Below are 19,618 nucleotides of genomic sequence, written 5' to 3'. Positions count from 1 at the left end.
CCTTTCTGGCCCTGGTCTTCGGGAGCTGGCGAGGTGAAGAAATGTGGAAACACTGAGAGGAAAAGGGGATGGTGTGGGGGTTGCAGGAAGGCGGCGCCCTCGGGGAGGGTCTCCGCACTCCCTGGGAACCACAGATGGTTTCCTCCTGGCCCAGGGGCGCGGCGCCCCACCCCGGGCGCCCGGGCGTTTGTGTGTCCGGGTTTCCGAGGAAGGGATTACGCAGCAGGAGCAGCCGCGGCAACGCGGGCCGCCGGGGCCGCAGGAGCCGTAACGAGGCGGCTGGCCTTCTTTGTTGACTTTTAGGTCCCGGGCTCAACAGGAGATTTATTCGCTAGGAGGGGAAAATGCTCAAACAATGAAGAACTAACTGCACTTGTCACCTCGAGACGTTTGCTGTCCTTCTCTGTCCGCCTTCCCTGGCAACCAGCTGTCCTGGCCGCCAACCCGCGCGTCCTAACGCGCCGGGTGGCAGGTCGCATCGCTCAGAGGTGGCGGAGTATGCGGTCTGAGAACTGCGAGAAGCCCACGAGGCAGGGACTGGGCCTTCAGGCTCCTCATGGCCCAGCTACCAAGGCAGGTCTCCAAAGTGCCCAGTCGCCCGCATAATTAGAAAATGTCTCCGGCAAGTAAGAGAGCAAGAGCTAAGGCCAACTTAATGGTGGGGTGAAGGCAAGGCGCTGATGTTTCTAATACGTTGAAAACAAGAAAGGGAACAGCACAGAGAGGACAGTACAGAAGTTAAACATCTTAGATTCAGTGGGGGCGGGATTCCGAGGCCCAAGCCCACGCCTTTGTATTACATTTGGAAGCTGAATTTGCCCACATTTGTTTACCTTATGTAAATATGAGTAACTGTTGGGGTTGGAAGCTTTTTCCTCTCTTTGGGACTTTGATGTCCTTACGAGGTCTCCAAATTAGGGTTTGAAATTACTCAACCAGTAATTTCCCTCCCCTCCTCCTTTCATTAACTAAAGTGAGTGGGGGTTTGGGATTTCTGGATTTTTCTCAAGTGCTACATGGCACCCTTTCTCTCATCTGGGGAGGCAATTACGCGATAATTAAGCGACTCACACAGCTCTTTTTATCTTGTCCACGGTGTGGAGTGGGGCGATCAAAGTAAAGGCTGTCCAAGTTCAAGCCCTGGTGAGGATGGAGTTCATACACAAGAGCTCAGGCAGGTCGGCCTCTGCTTGAGCTGGTGTTGTTATTGTTGATGTCAATCCGAACAAGACTTACAAAGAAATAGGTGGACTGGAAAGTGAGCCTGCTATCAAAGGAGATTAATGATTTTGTGATCCCAAGCAACTATGGGGTGTGAAGTTGCATTTAAAAGCTCCTTAGAAGGCAGACAAATTATCAACTTTAAGTTCTTAGGAACCACATTTTTGAATCAAAATTTAAAACATAATTTCACAAAATGCAAAATAGCGGCTACCCTAAAATGTCCTGTAGGCACAACGCTTCCCCTAGGAGAGTGAATTAACTCCCCTCCTCCCACCTCCTCCAGAGCTACCCTGATGGCTAAGTTTTGTTTCTCTTTTAATGAGAAGAGGGTTCAGGAGTCTCCGATGGAGACAACTTAATTCTATCAGCCACAGCTGATATTTTATTTTCATTGGAAGAATTCTCAGATAAAGGAAAGTGATACATTGGGGAAGGAGGAAAGGTAGTTAAATTAATATTTGATTTTGTAGTGAAAAGGCTCAAAGGAAACACAGAAGGCTTAAGCCGATGTAAAAAAAATGAAGTAAACATCACTGGGAATAAAGAATCTTAAAAATCTCAATTCTTGGAATATTAGATCAATTTATACACTTTACTTGAATTTCTTTCACTCCCTTTAACTAGCTATACATTCATTATAATAACAAACAAAACAATTTTATTTTCATTTTTGTCATTTATATTCAGTTCTAGAATTTGAAAAATATCATATTTAGAAATATCCACTTCGGATTTAGTTAAGTGAAGAAAAATAACAGGAATCCTCTTTTGTTAACATTTGATTTATTTAAAGTCCTTAACTGCAAATGATCAAGAACATTTTCCACTGCTTAAAATCTGGTATTATTTTTGTTATTTAAATCAAAATATTTTTAATTACAATCACATTGATAAAAATTAACAATTTAAGTTGTAATTTTCACCATCATTTAAAGCAATTTCAGCTGTAAAGAAAAAGAATAAACCATGCAATAAATTAACATTGAGAAAGCAAAGAGAAATAATAATGAAATCCGTCTGGCTATACTAACACCATGTCCAACTGTGGAAAGTGCATAACACTGGATGAAACAAGCACACGATGGCAATGATTAAAATGGCCACAATCAATAGGATTTTTAAATCTTGGACCACGTTTTGAAATCCAGCTCCCTATAACTTATCTCTCCTCCAACGTTGTAATATTCCCTTTTTCTGGAAAAAAAAATTCTTTAAATGGTATACACTCATAGAAACTAATTTTATATGTTATGTGACCTCAGAATGACATGACCATGGCACTCTGCAAAGCAAGAAGCAGAGTTCTTGAGGGCAATTCCTGAGGAATTGATTCCCAGGGCCGTCTGTGGGTAGAGAAGACAAAGGGGTTGGGGGCCTTGTAACTTTCGGTCAAGCAGCTCTTGAGAATGTATCATGTATATCACCTATCTATTACCTCTATATGTTATTTAAATATACGGAGGATGTCTACACATCTGAGCATGTGCATAATTAAGTCCATACACAATATACATGTATTTCATTTAAAGACATCTGCTATCTGCATGTATCAGAAATGTAAACTGAAAAAGAAATGGCTCTGATGTTTATAATCTGTTTATGTCTTGCTATCTAACAGCAGTATTGTCTTTCAATACTTTAAGAACCTCTAGTGTATACTTGTTTCTTCACCATTTCAATTCTTATGGTTAAGAGTATTGCCACAGACCTGTAAACTCGTAGGGGATCAGGTAAGGAGGGGGGAAAAGCACAAACAAATATTTTACAAACTTGAGCATCTTCTTGTTTTGTTTTTTTTTTTTTTTTAAATAACCCTCCACAAACTAGAATGCCTGGAGGGGAAATAGGGAATAAAGAGAGGGGGGCAAAGGAGGAGGAGAATTTCATATATATACACTTGTAGATCATTAAACTTCGCAGGAAAAAAATTGGTTTGGGGTTGTCTTTGTCGTAATATACACAATGAATTTTGAATACAATAATAAAGTAACAGTCTTTTGCACTGGGGGAAAGGTTGTGTATGAAAAATGAAATAAAAATAGTTGTTGGGATTTTATTATGCTGTTGTCGGGTTGGTTTGTGTGGTTTTGTTTGCTGTTGATTTTTTCTCTCTTGCTACCAGCATGGCTATGCCTGACAAACTCCCCAGTCCCGGGAGCTAGGAAGTGTTTAGGACGGGTCTGGAATACACACCTTGGTAGTACGCCGGCTCCAGGGCTGAGGGCTCGATGGGGCTCCTGGTGGTCACCGAGGCGCTACCTAGAGGCAGGCTGGTGGGCAACGTAGAGCCGTAAGGCGAGTACTGCAGTGCCTGCTCGTATGCCTTGAAGTCCAGCTTATGCTGCTGCTCCGATGAGGACATGAGGTTGTTGATGGAGAACGGGTGGTTGAAGGAGTAGTGGGGGTCCCCTTTCAGATGCAGCTGGGACTCGTGGGGTGCCAGGCCGTGTGCCGGGTGAGAGGGGGGCACAGAGGCCAGCGCCCCCGGCCCGGAGCTTATGGGGGGCGCAGATGAGGAGGCTGGTGTCTTCAACTCCGAGGCGCCCCCTGTCGCCGTCGCCCCACTGTGGTCCAGAGTCTGGGGGCTGGCGGCGGGCCCGGGGGCCGGCGCGCCCTCTAGCTGGCCGGCCTTCCCGTGCACGCCCCGTTGGAGGGGCGAGTCGGCGCTGGGGTTAGAGGTGCCAGAGGGGTCCTTGCGGCTCTCAGGGCCGCCCTTGGCGCCGCCGCCCCCGCTCCCGCCCCCGCCGCCGGCCCCCGGCTGCTTCTCGCACTTGAAGCGCTTCTGGCGGCGCAAGTAGCAGCCGTTCTCGAACATGTTGCCGGAGTCGGGGTGCAGCGTCCAGTAGGAGCCCTTGCCCGGTTTGTCCGGGGAGCGCGCCACCTTGACGAAGCAGTCATTGAAGGACAGCGAGTGGCGGATGGAGTTCTGCCAACGCTGCTGGTTCTGCCGGTAATAGGGGAAGAGGTCCATGATCCACTGGTAAATCTCGCTCAGTGTGAGCATCTTGCTGGGCGCCTGCTGGATGGCCATGGTGATGAGCGAGATGTACGAGTAGGGCGGCTTGGCGTGCGGGTAACTGCGCTTGAACGTCTTGGCGTCGCCGCCACCGCCGGCGCGGCTGCGGCCCAGGTTGGACGGCGCGTACGCCATGGGGCTCATGCACTGGTTCATGGCGGCCGCGTAAGGACCCAGGCCATTCATGGAGGCCGCCTGCTGCGCGCCCATGGCGCCCATACCGCCCGGGCTCAGCGCCGTACCCATGGCCGTCACGCCGGCCGCAGTCATGCTGTTCATGGCGCCCGCCGAGCCCCCGGGCATGCCGGCTACGGCGCCGGGACTCAGGCCGGCCCCTAGGCCCGGGTTGGCATAAGACATGTTGAAGGACGCCGGGGTCATGTTGCCGCTCGTGGTCATGGTGTTCATGGTCATGTAGGTGTTCATGGAGTTCATGGAGCCCAGGCCTGAGTTCATGTTGCTGACCGGGACGGAGGAATAGGCCTGGAGAGGAGACAGCGAAGAAGCCCCGGAGGGCGGGGTTAGTGGTGGGCACAGGAGGGCGGCCGGCCGGGAGTTAATCCGGGGGCAAGTGCAGAGCACTTCTGCAGAACACGGGACACCCCCACCCGGGGCAAACGGCTAAGCGCCCTCCCCAGACCGAGCAAAGATGTCTTGCACGGTAGGGGGAAAATCCTAGCGCGACAGGCATGAAAGATAAGCGCTCACAGAAAATATGTCCCCAGGAAGATGTGTAATCGCCTTACACGCCAGGCTCAGGGGCTGGCTTCCAGGGCCCCCTCATCGCCTCCTCCATCCACGCTAGGCGGTTTCCAAGTCTCCACCCCAGCCAGCCTCGGCAAAGCGCTCTTTGGGGGGAAATCGTCTTTAAAACTCCGAAAATAGAATTAATCTCTGACCCTCTGCTTATTCACTTCACCCTAAGGGTGCGATGGGTTCCGCGTCACAGGCCCACTGGGCGGGCCACAGGGCACCAGCTCTGAGCCCTCCTCGCCTGAGTCTGCAGGCCTGGCTGACCGCACAGCGGTTTCGGTTGTTCTAGGGGACTGTTAATGAAACTCCCTGATAGAGCAAATCACCTATCGACATGCGACCCCCTGAATCATGTATTTCCCAACAAGTGGCTGTATTGTCCTAGGGGTTTTTGCTTATGGTGCCTTTTTTGTTGTTTATTGTATTTAGAAGTAGTGTTTTCTACCTGCTTGTAGCAACTGTAATATTAAAAAGGGAAGCAAACTCAGAAGTTAAATAAGTTTTGGAAAAATCAAACTAAAAGTAGATCCATAACAGAAAGGGCTGGGAGGGGGTGCCAAAATAATCTCAATGTGCTATATGTATTTTATTTTAACGTGACTTTGCATGTACACCTCTGCAAGCTATTTAGAAACTCGCATTAATTTTGTCGCCACTTCACCGTCCCTATTTAAAAATACTGGTGACACAGTTTGTCAAAATAAATCATTTTTTTCCACATACTGATGTTGCTGCTGATGATTTCAATGCCCGGCTTTGAAATTCCGTGAGTAGTCTTGAATAATTTAAAATTCGAAAATCAAATTCTACCTATTTTCTCTTAATGCTATTGTATTTCCTAATTCTCAGCTTTAACATGTAAGAAAGTACTTTCGCTAGGGGTCTTAGTTGAATGGTGGGGTCGAGATGACTGCGTCAGAATTAAATCTCTGGAAGACCTCTGAGCTGCTTTTAAAATCATCAGCAAGCGAAAATCCTTATCAATAGCAATGTGGGAATGCATTCGGTACAGTATTTTAAACATACAGAACCTAGGCATATTAAAAAGCACTCCTCTGATAATTTAATAAGGAATAATGATGTCCTTAAGTTTATTTTCATCAGCAAGTATGACTCAATTTGAAAACATAAGAACAAATAGATTTAAATAGGAACACCCAGTAAACTATGGTATGCAAATAAACTCAGAGGTAAACTTGTGAATATATAAATCTAAATAAGTTAGTTACCATCAAAATATTACGTGATTCTATATTTTTCTGTCCAAGTCTTAAAATTCTTTTTTACCTCGGGGCTTTATTTTCTTTCCCTCTTCCCAAGATTATCCAAGGCAGTTCCAATATGCGTTTTCAATAATGGTAATTAAACTTTTGGGGGGTAATAGCCAGCTGTTTCCAGAAAAATACTTTTAATAGGTGCTAGTCCTTCCTGTACCTGGTTTTCCCTGTAATCCTTTTGTGCACATTGTAAAAATAACCCCCATGAACGTGCCACCAAGGGGACAATGAAGAGAAACAGGTTCTCGGCCCAGAGTTCTGAAGAAGATTCTGGTCGCACTAGCGCCACCCAGCGGTTTTAGAGAAGAAGGAGCACACTTCTCCCCACATAGGGTTTTTGAAGAACAAGTTTTATAAAATTTAGAAATCGTGTCATTATTGAGACACCCAACTTGGCGGCAGAGCGCTTTAATCAGAAGACGTCTGCGAATTAAACGGCGGGACGAAGAGGTCGCCTTGCGGGTATGCTTCGGCTTTCTCAGAGTTGCTTCCAACTCGCGCCAGCGTTCGCCCGCCCGCGGCACCCCTGGCCCGGCTCCTGCTCCCGCTCGCTGCTGGGAAGAGGCAAGTGCTTCCCAGAGCCGCTGTTTTCAAAGCCCGGAGTTTCCTAAAACTCCCTCTCCGGCTGCGAGAGTCCGGACAGAGCAGGGCAGCAGGTCCCGCTTCCAGGCCCGGCCAAGGCCCGGCCGGGGCCACACCGGCGGGCGGGCAGCGGTGGCACCGAGGAGGCGCCCCCGGCCCAACTGTCTGCTCTGCCCGGCGCCCACCGCTCCCCGGCCTCCCCCGGCACGGGCTCCAGAGGCGCCCCGCCGGCCGCCCGCCTTGTCTCGCCTCTCACCTCCTGCGTGTCCGCGTAGTAGCTGTTCCAGTCGCTGGTCTCATGCCCTTCCATCTTCACAGTCCCTAACATCCTGGAGCCACCCTGCCCAATACAACCATCCAGCCCTGTGCTAAGCGACGGGCGGCCGCGCGGCGCGGGGCGGGGGAGGGGAGCCGAGTAGCTGCAGTCACCCGAGCGCCCGCGCGGGCCCAACGCCACCCCGGTGAAGAGGAAGCCCAGAGCTGCGGGGCGCGGCTTGCGCGGCGGCGGCGCTGCAGCAGGCGGGGGCAGCGCCGGGGGCAGGCGGCTGCCGCGGAGCGCGGCGCCGGGGAGCGCCTCCGCGGGAAGTGAGCGGGCGGCCTCTGCGAGGCGAGTTCAGTTGAGCTGATGTGGATCTTACGTCGCTCGAGTGCCCACCTCCTCGTCCTCTCCCCATTTGTCCGCCGCACAAAGACGCTCGCACCTACAAAGCCCGAGGTGCACCTGCAAGGCGGCCGCCCGCCAGTCCGGCCGCCGCGCCTCCCGCCCCGCCGCGCCACCGCTGCGCGCGCCCCCTCCCTCGCGACCCCTCCCCCAAGCGCGGCCCTCACTTTGTTTGCAAAGCAGTGTAATTGGTTTAGGCCCGGAGGCTAGGGAAAGAGGGAAGTGGGGTGGGAGGGGGTGTAACACCCTTTGGAAAAAGAAAAAATAGGCGGGGCCAGGCGGGCGGGCTAGGGGTCTGGATGGGAACCTCGCAGCCGGAGAAGGCTGGGGGCGGTGGCGTCGGAGACTGGGCTTAGAGACCTTGTGGGCTAAGTGACCCCGGGGTCCCTCCCCAGAGGTACTTGCCACCTTCTGAGCGCGGGCTGCGGCCCAGTCTCGCGCCCCTCCTGCTCTCCTTGTCCCCTTCCTCCTGATTCCTGACCCAAAGTTCAGCCCCAGGAGACTGGAGAATACAGACTTTTTTCCCTTTCTTTCTTTCCTCCTGAGCTTCCGACTAGAAAAGGGAAAAAGCCCCACTTTTGCTTCGTCACTAGAAACCGGGTCATCTGAGTCAGCCGAGCCAAGTGACGTTAGGCCGACCTGGGCTCCCGGCTAGCAGAGCGGAGGCGCTGCCACGAAACTCGTACCTGCGGCTAAGAGCAGGTGAGTCACAGCACCGGTTTATATCTTTATGACATAACTTTTTTTTTTCCGCCTCGTTCCGCTCCTCTCCTCTGTCATCTGTAGCGACCGTAAAGAGGAAGCAACTGAGAGCAGATGTCTGTGTGATAGGGCAGGCGGACCCAAGTCGGGCCGTCCTCCCTCTGCCGGGCTCCTCCTCCCGCCCCCCTTCAGCAGCTTCAGGGACTGAGCTGGAGACGACCGTCTGGTTTCTGATAGGAAAAGGTCAGGGGGAGGGGACATCTCCCATAACACGCGAGTTAGCTGGGAGAGCAAGGGCCTGGGCGCGGGAACGCGTGTGCACTGCGAAAGAGGTGCCAGGCAGAAGCCCGAGACTGCCTGCAGCGGCGCTTGGTCCTGTCTGTGACCCGAAGGGTCCGGGCTGAGATCTCAGGGGCTCACTTGGTTCCTAATTGGTCCTGGACGTCGGTGGGAGAGTCTCCCCAACGCAAAGTCTCTTTACTCTCATGAGGCCCTGGGTGGTGGATTGCCCACTTGTCCTGGGAGAGAGAACACTGAAGTGACTGGGTGATAGGCAATGAGTTGGTGATAGATTGGGAGATGGTGCGTGTGTTTCTGAGTGTGTGACCGTTTGTGTATTTCTGAGCACGTGTGACTGAGTGTGTTTGTTTCTGAGTGTCCTGTGACCATGTGTTTGTTGTACTGCCTGTAGAACCACTAGGTTTCCTTAAGTAACAATAAAATAAAATCTAAAGTAATTAAGAATCCGCAAAATATTCTTGTTTTGCAAAGTTTTAAAAATGTTATTAATCTCATTTTAAGAAATGTGTTTTAACTTGTCTTCCAAACAGATACCTTTTTCCCTGTGCTTTGTTCTTTTCAATCTCTTCTACTTGAAATCTGGCAAGCGAATCACTTTAAATCCCTGAACCAAACAAATCTCTTAAGTCAGCAGGGGAGCAGAGAGGGTGAAGATGTGCAGTTAAGGAAATAAAAAAAGATAAAAGCATTGGATTACTTTTTTTTTTTTCTACAAAAAGGGTGGGGGATAGAAACGTCACATAAGGAAAGGAATGAATGAAATTAAATCCACCTGGACCTCAGGAGGGCAGGAACCCTCCCTAATGCAGCCTGCTCCTGTGACTGCAAGTTGTCCCATCAGTTTGTGTAAATGTATCTGCGAATTGTGTGTCAGAAACTAATTCTTTTGTGCAAAGTTCCCATCAGTAGCTGACTTTAGTTCCATTTGTAAAGTACACGGATGCTCAGCTTCCTCGGCCTGATCCGGGGGACTTTCAGTGCTAATGAGCTTCCTTGTTCCTTCTGGAGGTGATTCTCCAATATCCTCTTGGCTCTCCAATAACACCGAGCAAGACTAGGGTATTTTCTACCGAGAGTAACAATTTATAGATAGTAATAGCTTTTATAGTGCACAAAAATCTGGTGCTTTAAGCAGGGGAAAAACACTGTCACCTTAATTGGGGGATCAATTACAATATTAAATATTCTTTTAGCCCACTTCCCAAACCTACTAAGTCTCATATTTTCAAAACAAAAACAAAAACAAAAAAAAGTTGTCTTAGGAAAAAAAAAAATCCACTTTTCATAGCATGATGGCCAAAGCAGAATTTCTTCTAGGCTTCTTCAAAGCCCAAGACCGGTGATGCAGAATGGACTCTGACAGCTTCGGAGCCTTGATCCAGCTCAGGGATCCCAGGTTCGCGGCTCGCGGCCGGGGGGATTTCCACAAATACAGCGCCTCCTGTCGTGGAGAGGGAAAGCTGAATTTTCCCGCAGGCGCCTCCAGGGAGCACCGCCAGGCGATACTGGACTCCGCATGCATCCCACAGCCAGGAAGTTAGGTTCTTAGAGCCAAGGCCAAGATGGAAGGAGAGCTGGCAGTTCGTCCAGCTCTCAGCCTCTCTCCATCTCAGTGGCCACATTGCAAGATACCTAACACATTTAGGAGGTGAGGTTCTAGTGTACCCAGATGCCAGCCAGTCACTTTCCCGGAGGTTTAAAAGCGAATCAGCAGGGTCGTGTTAGGTCTTTGACTTGGAAATGCATACATACATACACATACATACATACATACGTACATACTTTCATGCTGCTGTCTGGGAGTTGCTGGCCAGTCGGTAGCCAGGTCCAGTGGCTGCAGCCTGCTCTTTTCCAACCTCTTTTCCCAAATAGGCACCTACGCTATTGCAAACTGTGCTTTGCAAGGATTGCGCTGCTTGTTGGAGGAAACCAGGTCTGTCTTCAGCTCTGGGGAGGACGGGTGGACTTGGGGCAGGGTACCCACGAGGGCAGGCACATGGTGGCTCCTGGGGTGTCCCGGGTTAAGCTTGCCTGTGTAAGGACAGGTCTGCGACAGCCCGGGGCGGTCCAGGTCGCGGGGAGGGCGAGCTCCTCAAGTGGAGGGAGCCGCGGCACTGTGGACGGTAGGGTGCGCGGGTACTCCAGGTGGCCGCCAGCGGAGGAAGCGGCTCCGCCCTTCCCGGAAGCTGCGCCTGCTACACCCGTGGGGCCAGCTCCCGAGGCAGTCCCGCAGTACCTGGGCTGCACTCGGTCCTTCAACCACGCTGGGCTGCCTCAGCTTACACTTCCCAGCAAGATCTGGCTGGGAGCCCCTTCCTTAGATATTCTCCAGACAGGGAGAAGCAGAGGGCGACGACGGCGAAAGGTGGAAGGAAAGGCCGCGGCCTCGGGCCTCGGGCCCAGCCGGCGGCCTCTCGCAGCGACGGGGTCCTTCCCGTTTAGCAGGACGGCAGGGTGGGCAGAGAGCAGGGCCCGGGCCGGTGGGGCTCTGCGGTGCCCACTCGAGTCTATCCAGGGCTTCCCTCTGTGGCTGTCCTTCGCCTGTCCCCTTTCCTTGCCTACCCTTCCCTGGACGGGGTTGTTGTCAGGTAGCGGCCGCAGCAGCCCAGCCATGCTTGGTGGGGAGAGGTCCGAGTTCCCCCGCGGGCCCCCACTCCTCACCCAGATAAGAAGCTTAAGTCCTCCTTCTGCAGGGGAGAATCCGATCCAATGAAACTAAGACCTGTGGTCGTTAACGCGGTTCAAAGCCGACCCCAACTGGGACCCGGCTTAGCTTAGACGTGAGGAAGGCCTGGGACGCTGGACACAAGGGGTCACACCTGCGTGTGCCTGGCCTTCGCAGTTGGATGTGTGCGCCGAGCTGGGGAAGGGGCCAGGGAGCGGCGAGATGGCTGTCCCCCGCGGGAGAGAAGCATGGGCGGGGCCAGGGTTCGAACTCCTTTCCTTCGCTGCCTTCCTTTTATTTTTCTTCCTTATACCTTCCTTCCTCTCTCCCTTCGTTCCATCATTAAATCGTTAAGGGATTAATTCACAACTCTGTAGTAGGTAGGGGCCCTGGGACCACTTGACGGGCCTTTGCAGGCAGTTCTGTACAGAGTCCTATCCTGTAACCGGCCTCAACCCTGGCTGTGTGTGCATGTGCTTGTGTCTGTGTGTCTTTGTGTGTAAAAGCAACGCATAAACATAACCAGGGCTTTCCCTTATTTTATTGAAGCAAACAAAAACAGCTACTGGGTTTGTCTTTTTCCCTACTGCTGCCTGGGCGCCGCCGGGTTTCTGAGCTGCCCGGGGCGCGGACCTAGCTCACCCGCAGCCGGATGTCGGAGCCGGAGCTGCTCCCCACCCGGCCTCGCCCGCGGGCGACAAAACCGTCCCTCTGGCCGTGAGAGAGCGTGGCCTTGCCAAAATCAACTCACATTTTCATGTATTCAAATGAGAAAGATTGAGAAGGGCAATTTCCCCTGCTGGGCAATCGACAGCGTTGGAAGGAAGAAGTGTCCCCTGGGGCCTCGTGGAAACAGAAGCCAATCTCCCTCGAGGCCCCGGAACCGATACGGCGCCCCCTCCAAGGCCTGGGTCCCCGCGACAGCGCTCATCTCCCGATCTCTGTGGCCCCCGAGTTACTGACTGTTTTGTTCACACCGGTCAGCGCTTGTTGGAGGACGTGCTCAGCCCCAGCCAGTCCCTCCTCATCCAGCCCCTCCTGGGGAGCGCGGTGTCTGCTCTGTGCTGCTGAAAGAATCCTCAGGCTTTCCAGCTCTACTTTAAAAACTCTAGGACTAGGGTCCTAGGGGAGGGACTGGCAATGCACGCTTCACACAAAGAGTTGGAAAATTAGAGGGAAACGTGACACCTCTTAGGTATCCGTTAGGGCGGAAAGGACCTGAGCAGCTGAGGTCCTACTGGGTGCCCCAGACTTGGCAGGGTGCTTGGAGATCCTGGCGTTTCCCCACCTGCTGCTCCTGTGTGCAATATCTGGGAGACTGGAAACCTGGGCGAGGATAGGTCAGGACCTCCATTCCTCTCCATCAGCAGAAGCCCGCGTTAATGGAGAGCAGTGATGGAAGCTGAGGAGCTTGGAAAAGTCAACTATTTCATCTCCTGCCTTAAAGCTGTAGCTTAAATCTAAATCCTTCCTGAAGGGTCGACCAATGTTTAGCTTCTCCGTCCTAGGCCAGCCAGCCCCCGCTAATCCACTCGCGCCCCTCCCCACACACACCTAGGAGCTTTCCCACGGTCTCTCAGTTGTCCCTGGTGGTTGAACTTTGGCTATTCATGTGTGATTACCCTCAAATTACATAGCACTATTTAACAGATGCTTTAATAACAATCATATGTCATATCCTACACTTAGAAAGAAAATAAAAATATATTCTGCCGGTAATTTTTCATTGTATCAATTTTCTGATTTCCCCCCATATTTTGAAATTATGCTTTGGACTGTTTGACTAATTTACTGGCATGCCTATAGGGAGGTTACCTTCATTACTTAAAATTAAAATTCGATTGGAGAGCACTGTTGGGTGGCTGTTTCTGGGACTTCCAGCAGCTATTCCAAGAGCTAACATCAGAGGAAAGTTTTGTTTTAAGAGTTGTGCATTTGCGTGAAGTGTTTTGATTTTTCTTGTTCTGTGGACCACAGAGCAAAACTACTGCTTAGCTTACCTTGCAGTGAGTTTACTTCTAAACTAAGCACTATGAAGCAGCCTCCTTGGCAGCATTTGCTTTTGCTGGGTTACTAGCAAGATTTTCAGGAACTCTGATTACTTTCTGAATGTTGTAATTTTGGATGCCTACCAGAATCATGGATCAAACTAAACAAATGCAGCAGCCACCACTGGACACTACCTGTGGTGGAAGTCCAGAGCAACCTCCTGGAGTCCCGGTTAAAACGTTTCAGCCTTTCACAAACAACTCAGCTCTGCCCTCCTAAGGTTCACACCTTGCTCTGGATGCCTTGCCATGTTTTTATCACACACTGACAGCAAATTCTATTTGTTTCTTTTTCATTTTTTCTCTCCCTTACTGGTCTAGTAGCTCCTTGACGGCAGGCACTGCTGTGGTTCCTGCTGCCAGAGCAAAGCCTGTAGCATAGTAGACTTTCAATAAAGATTTGTTGAGTCAGTCAACTGACTAGCCCATCCCTGAGATTGGCCAGGTTAGCTTCAGTCAGGGAAGAATTCATGAGTCTAGACACTATATCCACCACATCCAAAGGCCCCAAGTGAGAGGATCTGAGGGACTTGATTCAGGTGCACTAGGAAAACAAAGATTTTGTGGAATGAATGGGCCGATGGACTGAGTGAAGAATTGGATGGGAAAGATGCTCTGTCTGGCACAGCGGATAGGGTCTCAGACATCTGAGAACATTGAGCTTCCAAACCCGTTGGGTCTGGCTCTTCACCTGTCAACCATGCCTGATTTTAACCAGTATTATCGGGTGGCATAACAAATAAATGCTCCCTTTCCTGGGCACCTGGACATGGGCGGAATCAGTTGCTCGCTTTGCCCATATAGGACAGTCAACGTGTGACCCAAAGTCAAATATTGCACTTTTCTTCGCTGTGAAAATGCAACAGCCACACCTGTCAATAGCAGATATTGACGAAAAGTTGGAGAACCCCATGAATTTTCCGTCAGGCAACACTTTTCACTAGGAGCTGGAAAGGAAACATCGGTGTTTAAATAATATGTTTAAATTGGCAAACAAATAAAGCCGAGCCCACGTTGTGAGAAGGAAAAAGCCTTGCACTAGAGCTCTTTATTAGTCCGAGCCTGCGCGAACGGCTTAGAGCGCGCTGAATGTTCCTTCCGGCCCCTGCTGTGGGGGGCGCCTGGGGCTCTGCGCGCCTGCGGGGCGGGTTTTCGCACCGAGCGTCACAGAGGTGATATTCCTTGGTGCCTGCCTCTTAGCTGGCCGCGGCGGAGACAGCGCACTTGAAACTACCAGGCATTGACCTTAATTGCCTCTCTGTCTTGTATCATAAGAAATAGAGTGTTTTATTCTACATAAGATACAAAGTATTTTATTCTACACACTTTCCATGTGTAATGTAACGATTTCCTTAAAGGATCACCAATCTCAGAACCTGCAGTGTTGTGGAAATGTAATAACTGGAGACCCCTTCTGTCATTTTTTCATCCTTAAATTTTAATTGCCACGAAATAAAATGCAGGAGTTGGGGGAGACGTTACAAGAGTAAACATGCCTACCTCCTCTTCTGGGCTGCTATCACTCGAGAAGCCACAAAGCTGTGCGGTCCTCCGGCCGCATCTGGTGTCCTCGATGTTCCTCCCACCCCCACTCTCCCACCGGGCGGATGTGGGGTTCAGCCCTGGCTCCGATGCGGCGGAGGATCTGCACCCCAAACTTCCTGCTTTCAGGTCCTCTTCTCCAAGCTACACCTTACCCAGACCTCAGTCACCGCGGTCGGGGAGAGGTGGTCGGAACTTGGATCAAGCCTCACCCACCTTAGAGACTCAGGTTTCGAGTTTTAGCAGATCTGGTGTAGATTTGTTTTCTTTCAAATGCTTTCGAGGATGCAGTTGGTAGCGTGGATCCCACTCTTCTCGCGCCACTGGCCTGCTCCCGCCAAAATACCTTCCATTGTGAATTGCTGGTCTCCACTGACCTCCTCATGACCCTCCCCCTACACCCCCGCCAAGAAAAGTGGTTTCAATAAATAAAGCCCAGTGCTGGGGTTAAAGGTCAGTTTACACTGGAGCAGGAGCTTCACAAATTCCTGCAGGTGCTGGATGGAAATAAACCACCATCCCAAGAGATGACAGAGAGAGAGGAAGTGAAGATTGCAGAAGCTATGTGGAGATGCCGACCGGGCGTTAGGATTAGGGTGGGGCAGCATGGTTCTGACATTGGCCGCAATGCTGCCGACTTCTAATATGCTAGGGAACACAGTCAGGCCCTCTATGCCGCTGTTTCCTCTTTTCCCAAGTGAGGAGCTTGGACCCGATGCCGGGTTCTGGCAATCGTCAGTTGTAGGAACAAAGTCTGGAGTAGTGGCTGACATGAGAGTCAGCCCTGAAGACCTCACCCAGAGAAATGAGGAACCTGTGTGAACCTAAGAAGGAAACCGCTATGGTGGTTGTGGTCGTGGGTGGCTCAGCTCCAGAAGTGGTGAAGCGACTTTCCCGGAGGGGAGGAAGGTTCTGGGATAATTGATACCGCAAACATTTCCTTCCTTTTTGCTGAATATCCAGGTTTGTGGTCTCTTTTATGGTAAATTTAGGGCAAAAGCTTTCCTCTTTTTCACTGCCTGTCGTCTCCAAAGACAGCAGCAGCAGAAGAGAGAGACCAACCTGTCCTCCCAATTTCCAAGCCCAGGCAAAGCCTCCTCCGGGAGGCAAAGGCTCAGCACTCTGCACACTCCTCTCCCTAGGGCTGGCAGGCTCAGGCTACTCGTGTCTGAGGTTGACCATCTCTGAGACTTTTTCTCATTAGACAAACTCCATTGGGGCGTATTCCTTGCAATCGACAATGCAGTTGGACACGTTCAATGCAATTCTGGCTTGGAATCAGACCTGGATTCCAATCCAGATACTGCAGGGGACTAGTTCTCCCTGAGCCTCAGTTTTCCCAACTGTAAAACGGGCATGGGAGTACCCACCTCATACCAGTTGAGTGTAGATTGAGTATGCAATAAGTGGTAACAAAAAGAGCCTTCACAGAATTCTGGGAGCCTGGGTGGTGCTGGATGCTGGGACATGTAGTGGCAGGTGCTGCTGACCAGGTGTGCCTCCTGTGCTTCGCCTTCTAGATCTTTTGCATGTTGTCACCATTCCTTCTCTGCATTGTCGCAGTTCCTCCAAGCTACAGTCCAGAAGGAGGAGGGAGCTCTCCCATGGGAACTGGACTGCCAGGGGGCGGAGTCTCAGTGTCCACCAGGACCCTGCCAGGAATTTCCTAATTTCCTTGACTGGCGGAGCCACTTTTCGCCCAGTCAGTGATGGATGACAAAGGAAAAGCACCATCCGAAGGAGATCCAGAGACAGCATCAAGCTCACATTAAGGACCTGCTGGGGGAAGGTGGTTCAAGGGGAGAGGAGATGAGAGGTCTTGAACCTCCTACTCTTTAGGTCCTGCTGAACCCAAATGGGGTAGCAGAACACATTGACCTTTCCTCCCCCTAGGCGAGAGAGGGAAGATGCCTCCCCAAGAGTCTGCCTGTGCCTTTCCTGGGCTCCCGAGAGTATCGTCGGAGCCCGCCTGAATTTACTAGCTGGACTTGTAGGCATTGGGTGTCTGGGCATGCCTCTCTCAGAGACCCTGATCATCACCCTGGCTGTGTGTACCTCAGGCAAACACAGGTTGTGGTTTGCATCTAGGAGGCACCCAGGAAGGAGAGGGGAGATGAGGAAGAGGAAGAAAATGAAGTCTGGGCTTCTGAGAGGCCAATCCATCCTCAGCACCTGAACTTGGGGAGAACTGAGATGAGAAAGCAAGACTCTTGATTTCACTTAGACACTTTCTCCTTCCTCCTCTGCCCTTCTCATGGACAGTTAGGACCACTTATAATTCATTTAGAGAAGTATACTTAGACATTTTCTAAAATCCTAAAAACTCAAGATGTCATTACATGAAGGAAGCTTTAGTTGCTATCTTCAAAAATTATTTGATTTAAATTCCCTAAAACTTTCTTCCTGGGATTTGAAGTCCATCTGAAATGAAGCGAACATGCTGAGCTTATGGTGTACGCTTCAAATATTAAAGACTTAAATGTTACCTCGCATGTGCAAGAAAGCTTAGTGGGATGCTAAAGTTTAATTAAGACAGACAATATAGTCTGTGAAAAGACCAAATCACAGAGGTGTTTCAGTGATTTGTCTGCTCAGATATAGGTATGTCTGCTCAAGTGAAGACCAGAAATTGATTAAACCCTCCTACTGACGAAATTTGGAAGGGCTGCAGTTCAGTTGTGGATCCAGGACTCTTTCATGAGAAACGTCCCGCAAATTTTAGACAGAGTTTGGATGGGCTAAGAAAGTCCTGCATACCAGCTTCAATAAGTTTCTGAATTCTGCTTCACTCAGTAATCAGAATCCAGGTGAATAAAATAAAATATTTCCTTCACTGAAAAACAGAAAAACAACACATCTTCAAAGCTTATTAATTTTTCTTGGATTGGTATGTGGGTGAGTGAGTATGGGGGAAGTGGAATCATACACAGAAGTCTCAGGCACTGATCTCTGGCTAAATGCAGCTTCTGTTTTTACAGCTTACTTGGGAGAGCTGTTAGTTTTTCTAAGCATAAACCAGGCATTTGTTCTCTAAGTTCAATGTTTAGGCTACAAAGCACATACAACAGTCTTACATATCTACCTTCAGAAAAGGAATGGCTCTGACCTAAAACTCAGCAAAATCTCTAGTGTATTACCATAGCTGGAGAACATCTAAGCAAAGCCCTTTGGAGGTGTAACGTGTAAATGGAATGCTAAACATCAGCCACTACCTCCAAGAAAAATAAATCCTTAATTCCTGGCCAAGTACACCTGCTTTGGACCAGGCTCATTACTGTTATTTGTATCTTTTCTTTTTCAAATGGATAGTTTTATTCACAGTTTTTTTTTTCTTTTTGCTCGGTGCTTGCTATTTTTATCCTGCCTTAAGAATCCCCAGGTCATGCCCCAGTGACAGACTTCCAAGGTGCTCCAAAGAAGAGTGGTAGCTGACTTCCCAGGGGTCCATTCCTGAACTCCATAAGCTTAGATGTTAGAACCCCGTTGGAGTTTGGGATCTGGAGGGAAGCCTGGCAGATGTTAATTAGGTTACCATGGGGAAGGTAGGGTGAGTAGGTGCTTGAAGAAGGCTGGAGGTAATCAATGCCAGACAAGACCCTAAGGCAATGGAAGCTGTCTCAATATGTTCATTTCTGTGGATCAATGGCAGTACAGGCAACTTTTGGTAGGGGACTCGGCTGGTTATTCTCTATTACACTCTCCAGCTCCCCACTTTGCCTAGTTCTCTATGGACCACATTACTTAGTCTTCCTTGCCTTTGGAGGACCAATGGAGGACAATGGTGCAGGACTGAAGGGCAGGAGGGTAGAGTGTAGGAGTACTTAGGCCTCCTGCTTTCTCCCTGCCTTACAGTGGTTTTGACCTTTACTTCCCGTCTCTGTCTCTAGAGTCCCATCAGCAGCTCATCTTCCACAGCTTCAGCTCTCACCAGTCTCTGTTAACACCTACCTCCTTTTCCCTCCTTGCCCCTTCAGATCAAAAGTATTAATACCTTCCTAATATTGCTAGACCTTGAGTGACTAATTTTCTCTTGTTAATTCCCTTTAATCCCACCTTCAAATTTTTTCCTCCAGGAAAACTCTTTCGAGTGTACCATCTGTTTTCCTTGGGGCCTTGACTGATGAGGAGAGGAACAAGGATTCGTGGAAGTGAGGTATGGTGTCTTCATTTCTTTCCAGTTCATCCTCATCCTGTAACTCATCAAAAGGCTCTACTCCTTCCCTGTCACCATCTTGGAGTACAGCCATGAAGGCTCCAGGATTTCTGTGGTGGCTGGTTTCTACAGGAAAGGTTGCCTATGGGTCTAGCAGGAAAGCATACTCTGAGTTTATTTGCATTACATTTGCCATTTTAATTTGCTGATTTGCATTTGACATAATCGTTAAAGTAACTGATGCTAAAATAAAATATTGATAGTATCAAGTGTTTTTGGCCTTTAGTGAACTGAGCTTTGCTATAAATCAAGGACTGAGACTTTTGCTACTGGTGAGTTGTGTTAATAGAAGCAGACACTAAACTAGGTCCAGTGACCCAGGGGCTCATGGGAAATGTCCTTGTGTGTTCCCCAAGGCCTCAGCATCTTTGGCTCCTCATCTCTAGAACATTAAGTCTAGAGCTCAGTCCTTTTCAGGTCTGTGTCTGGCAACAACTCAGTCTTGACTAGTGCTAAACCAGTGACATTATTTAGGTGTGACCATCAATGAGAATTCTATGTGCCAACATTGTGCTAGATACTAAAGATACTAAACTGAAGACAAGATTCTGCCTTCCAAAGATTAAAACAATGTTCCAATATTATTATTTGAAAATTTTGCATACTTCTATGTAGGAAAAGTTCATAAAAGTGGA

The 19,618-nt window shown here is 49.8% G+C and overlaps 1 protein-coding gene across 1 annotated transcript; it reads right to left on the bottom strand.

Moving 5' to 3' along the window:
• Nucleotides 1-1,990: 1,990 nt before the first annotated feature.
• FOXA1 (forkhead box A1) lies at nucleotides 1,991-7,547 on the bottom strand. Its single transcript, XM_033188222.1, has 2 exons — nucleotides 7,109-7,547; nucleotides 1,991-4,723 (listed from the first exon to the last, which is right to left on the bottom strand). Exons 1-2 carry the CDS (start codon nucleotides 7,178-7,180, stop codon nucleotides 3,383-3,385), a joined length of 1,413 nt encoding a protein of 470 aa, XP_033044113.1. The 5' UTR covers nucleotides 7,181-7,547; the 3' UTR covers nucleotides 1,991-3,382.
• Between the last annotated feature and the right edge of the window lie 12,071 nt (nucleotides 7,548-19,618).

This window comes from Trachypithecus francoisi, unplaced genomic scaffold, assembly GCF_009764315.1.
Source record: "Trachypithecus francoisi isolate TF-2019V2 unplaced genomic scaffold, Tfra_2.0 Lachesis_group3, whole genome shotgun sequence".
NCBI lineage: Eukaryota > Metazoa > Chordata > Mammalia > Primates > Cercopithecidae > Trachypithecus > Trachypithecus francoisi.
This window is presented reverse-complemented; position numbering and strand designations above follow the sequence as displayed.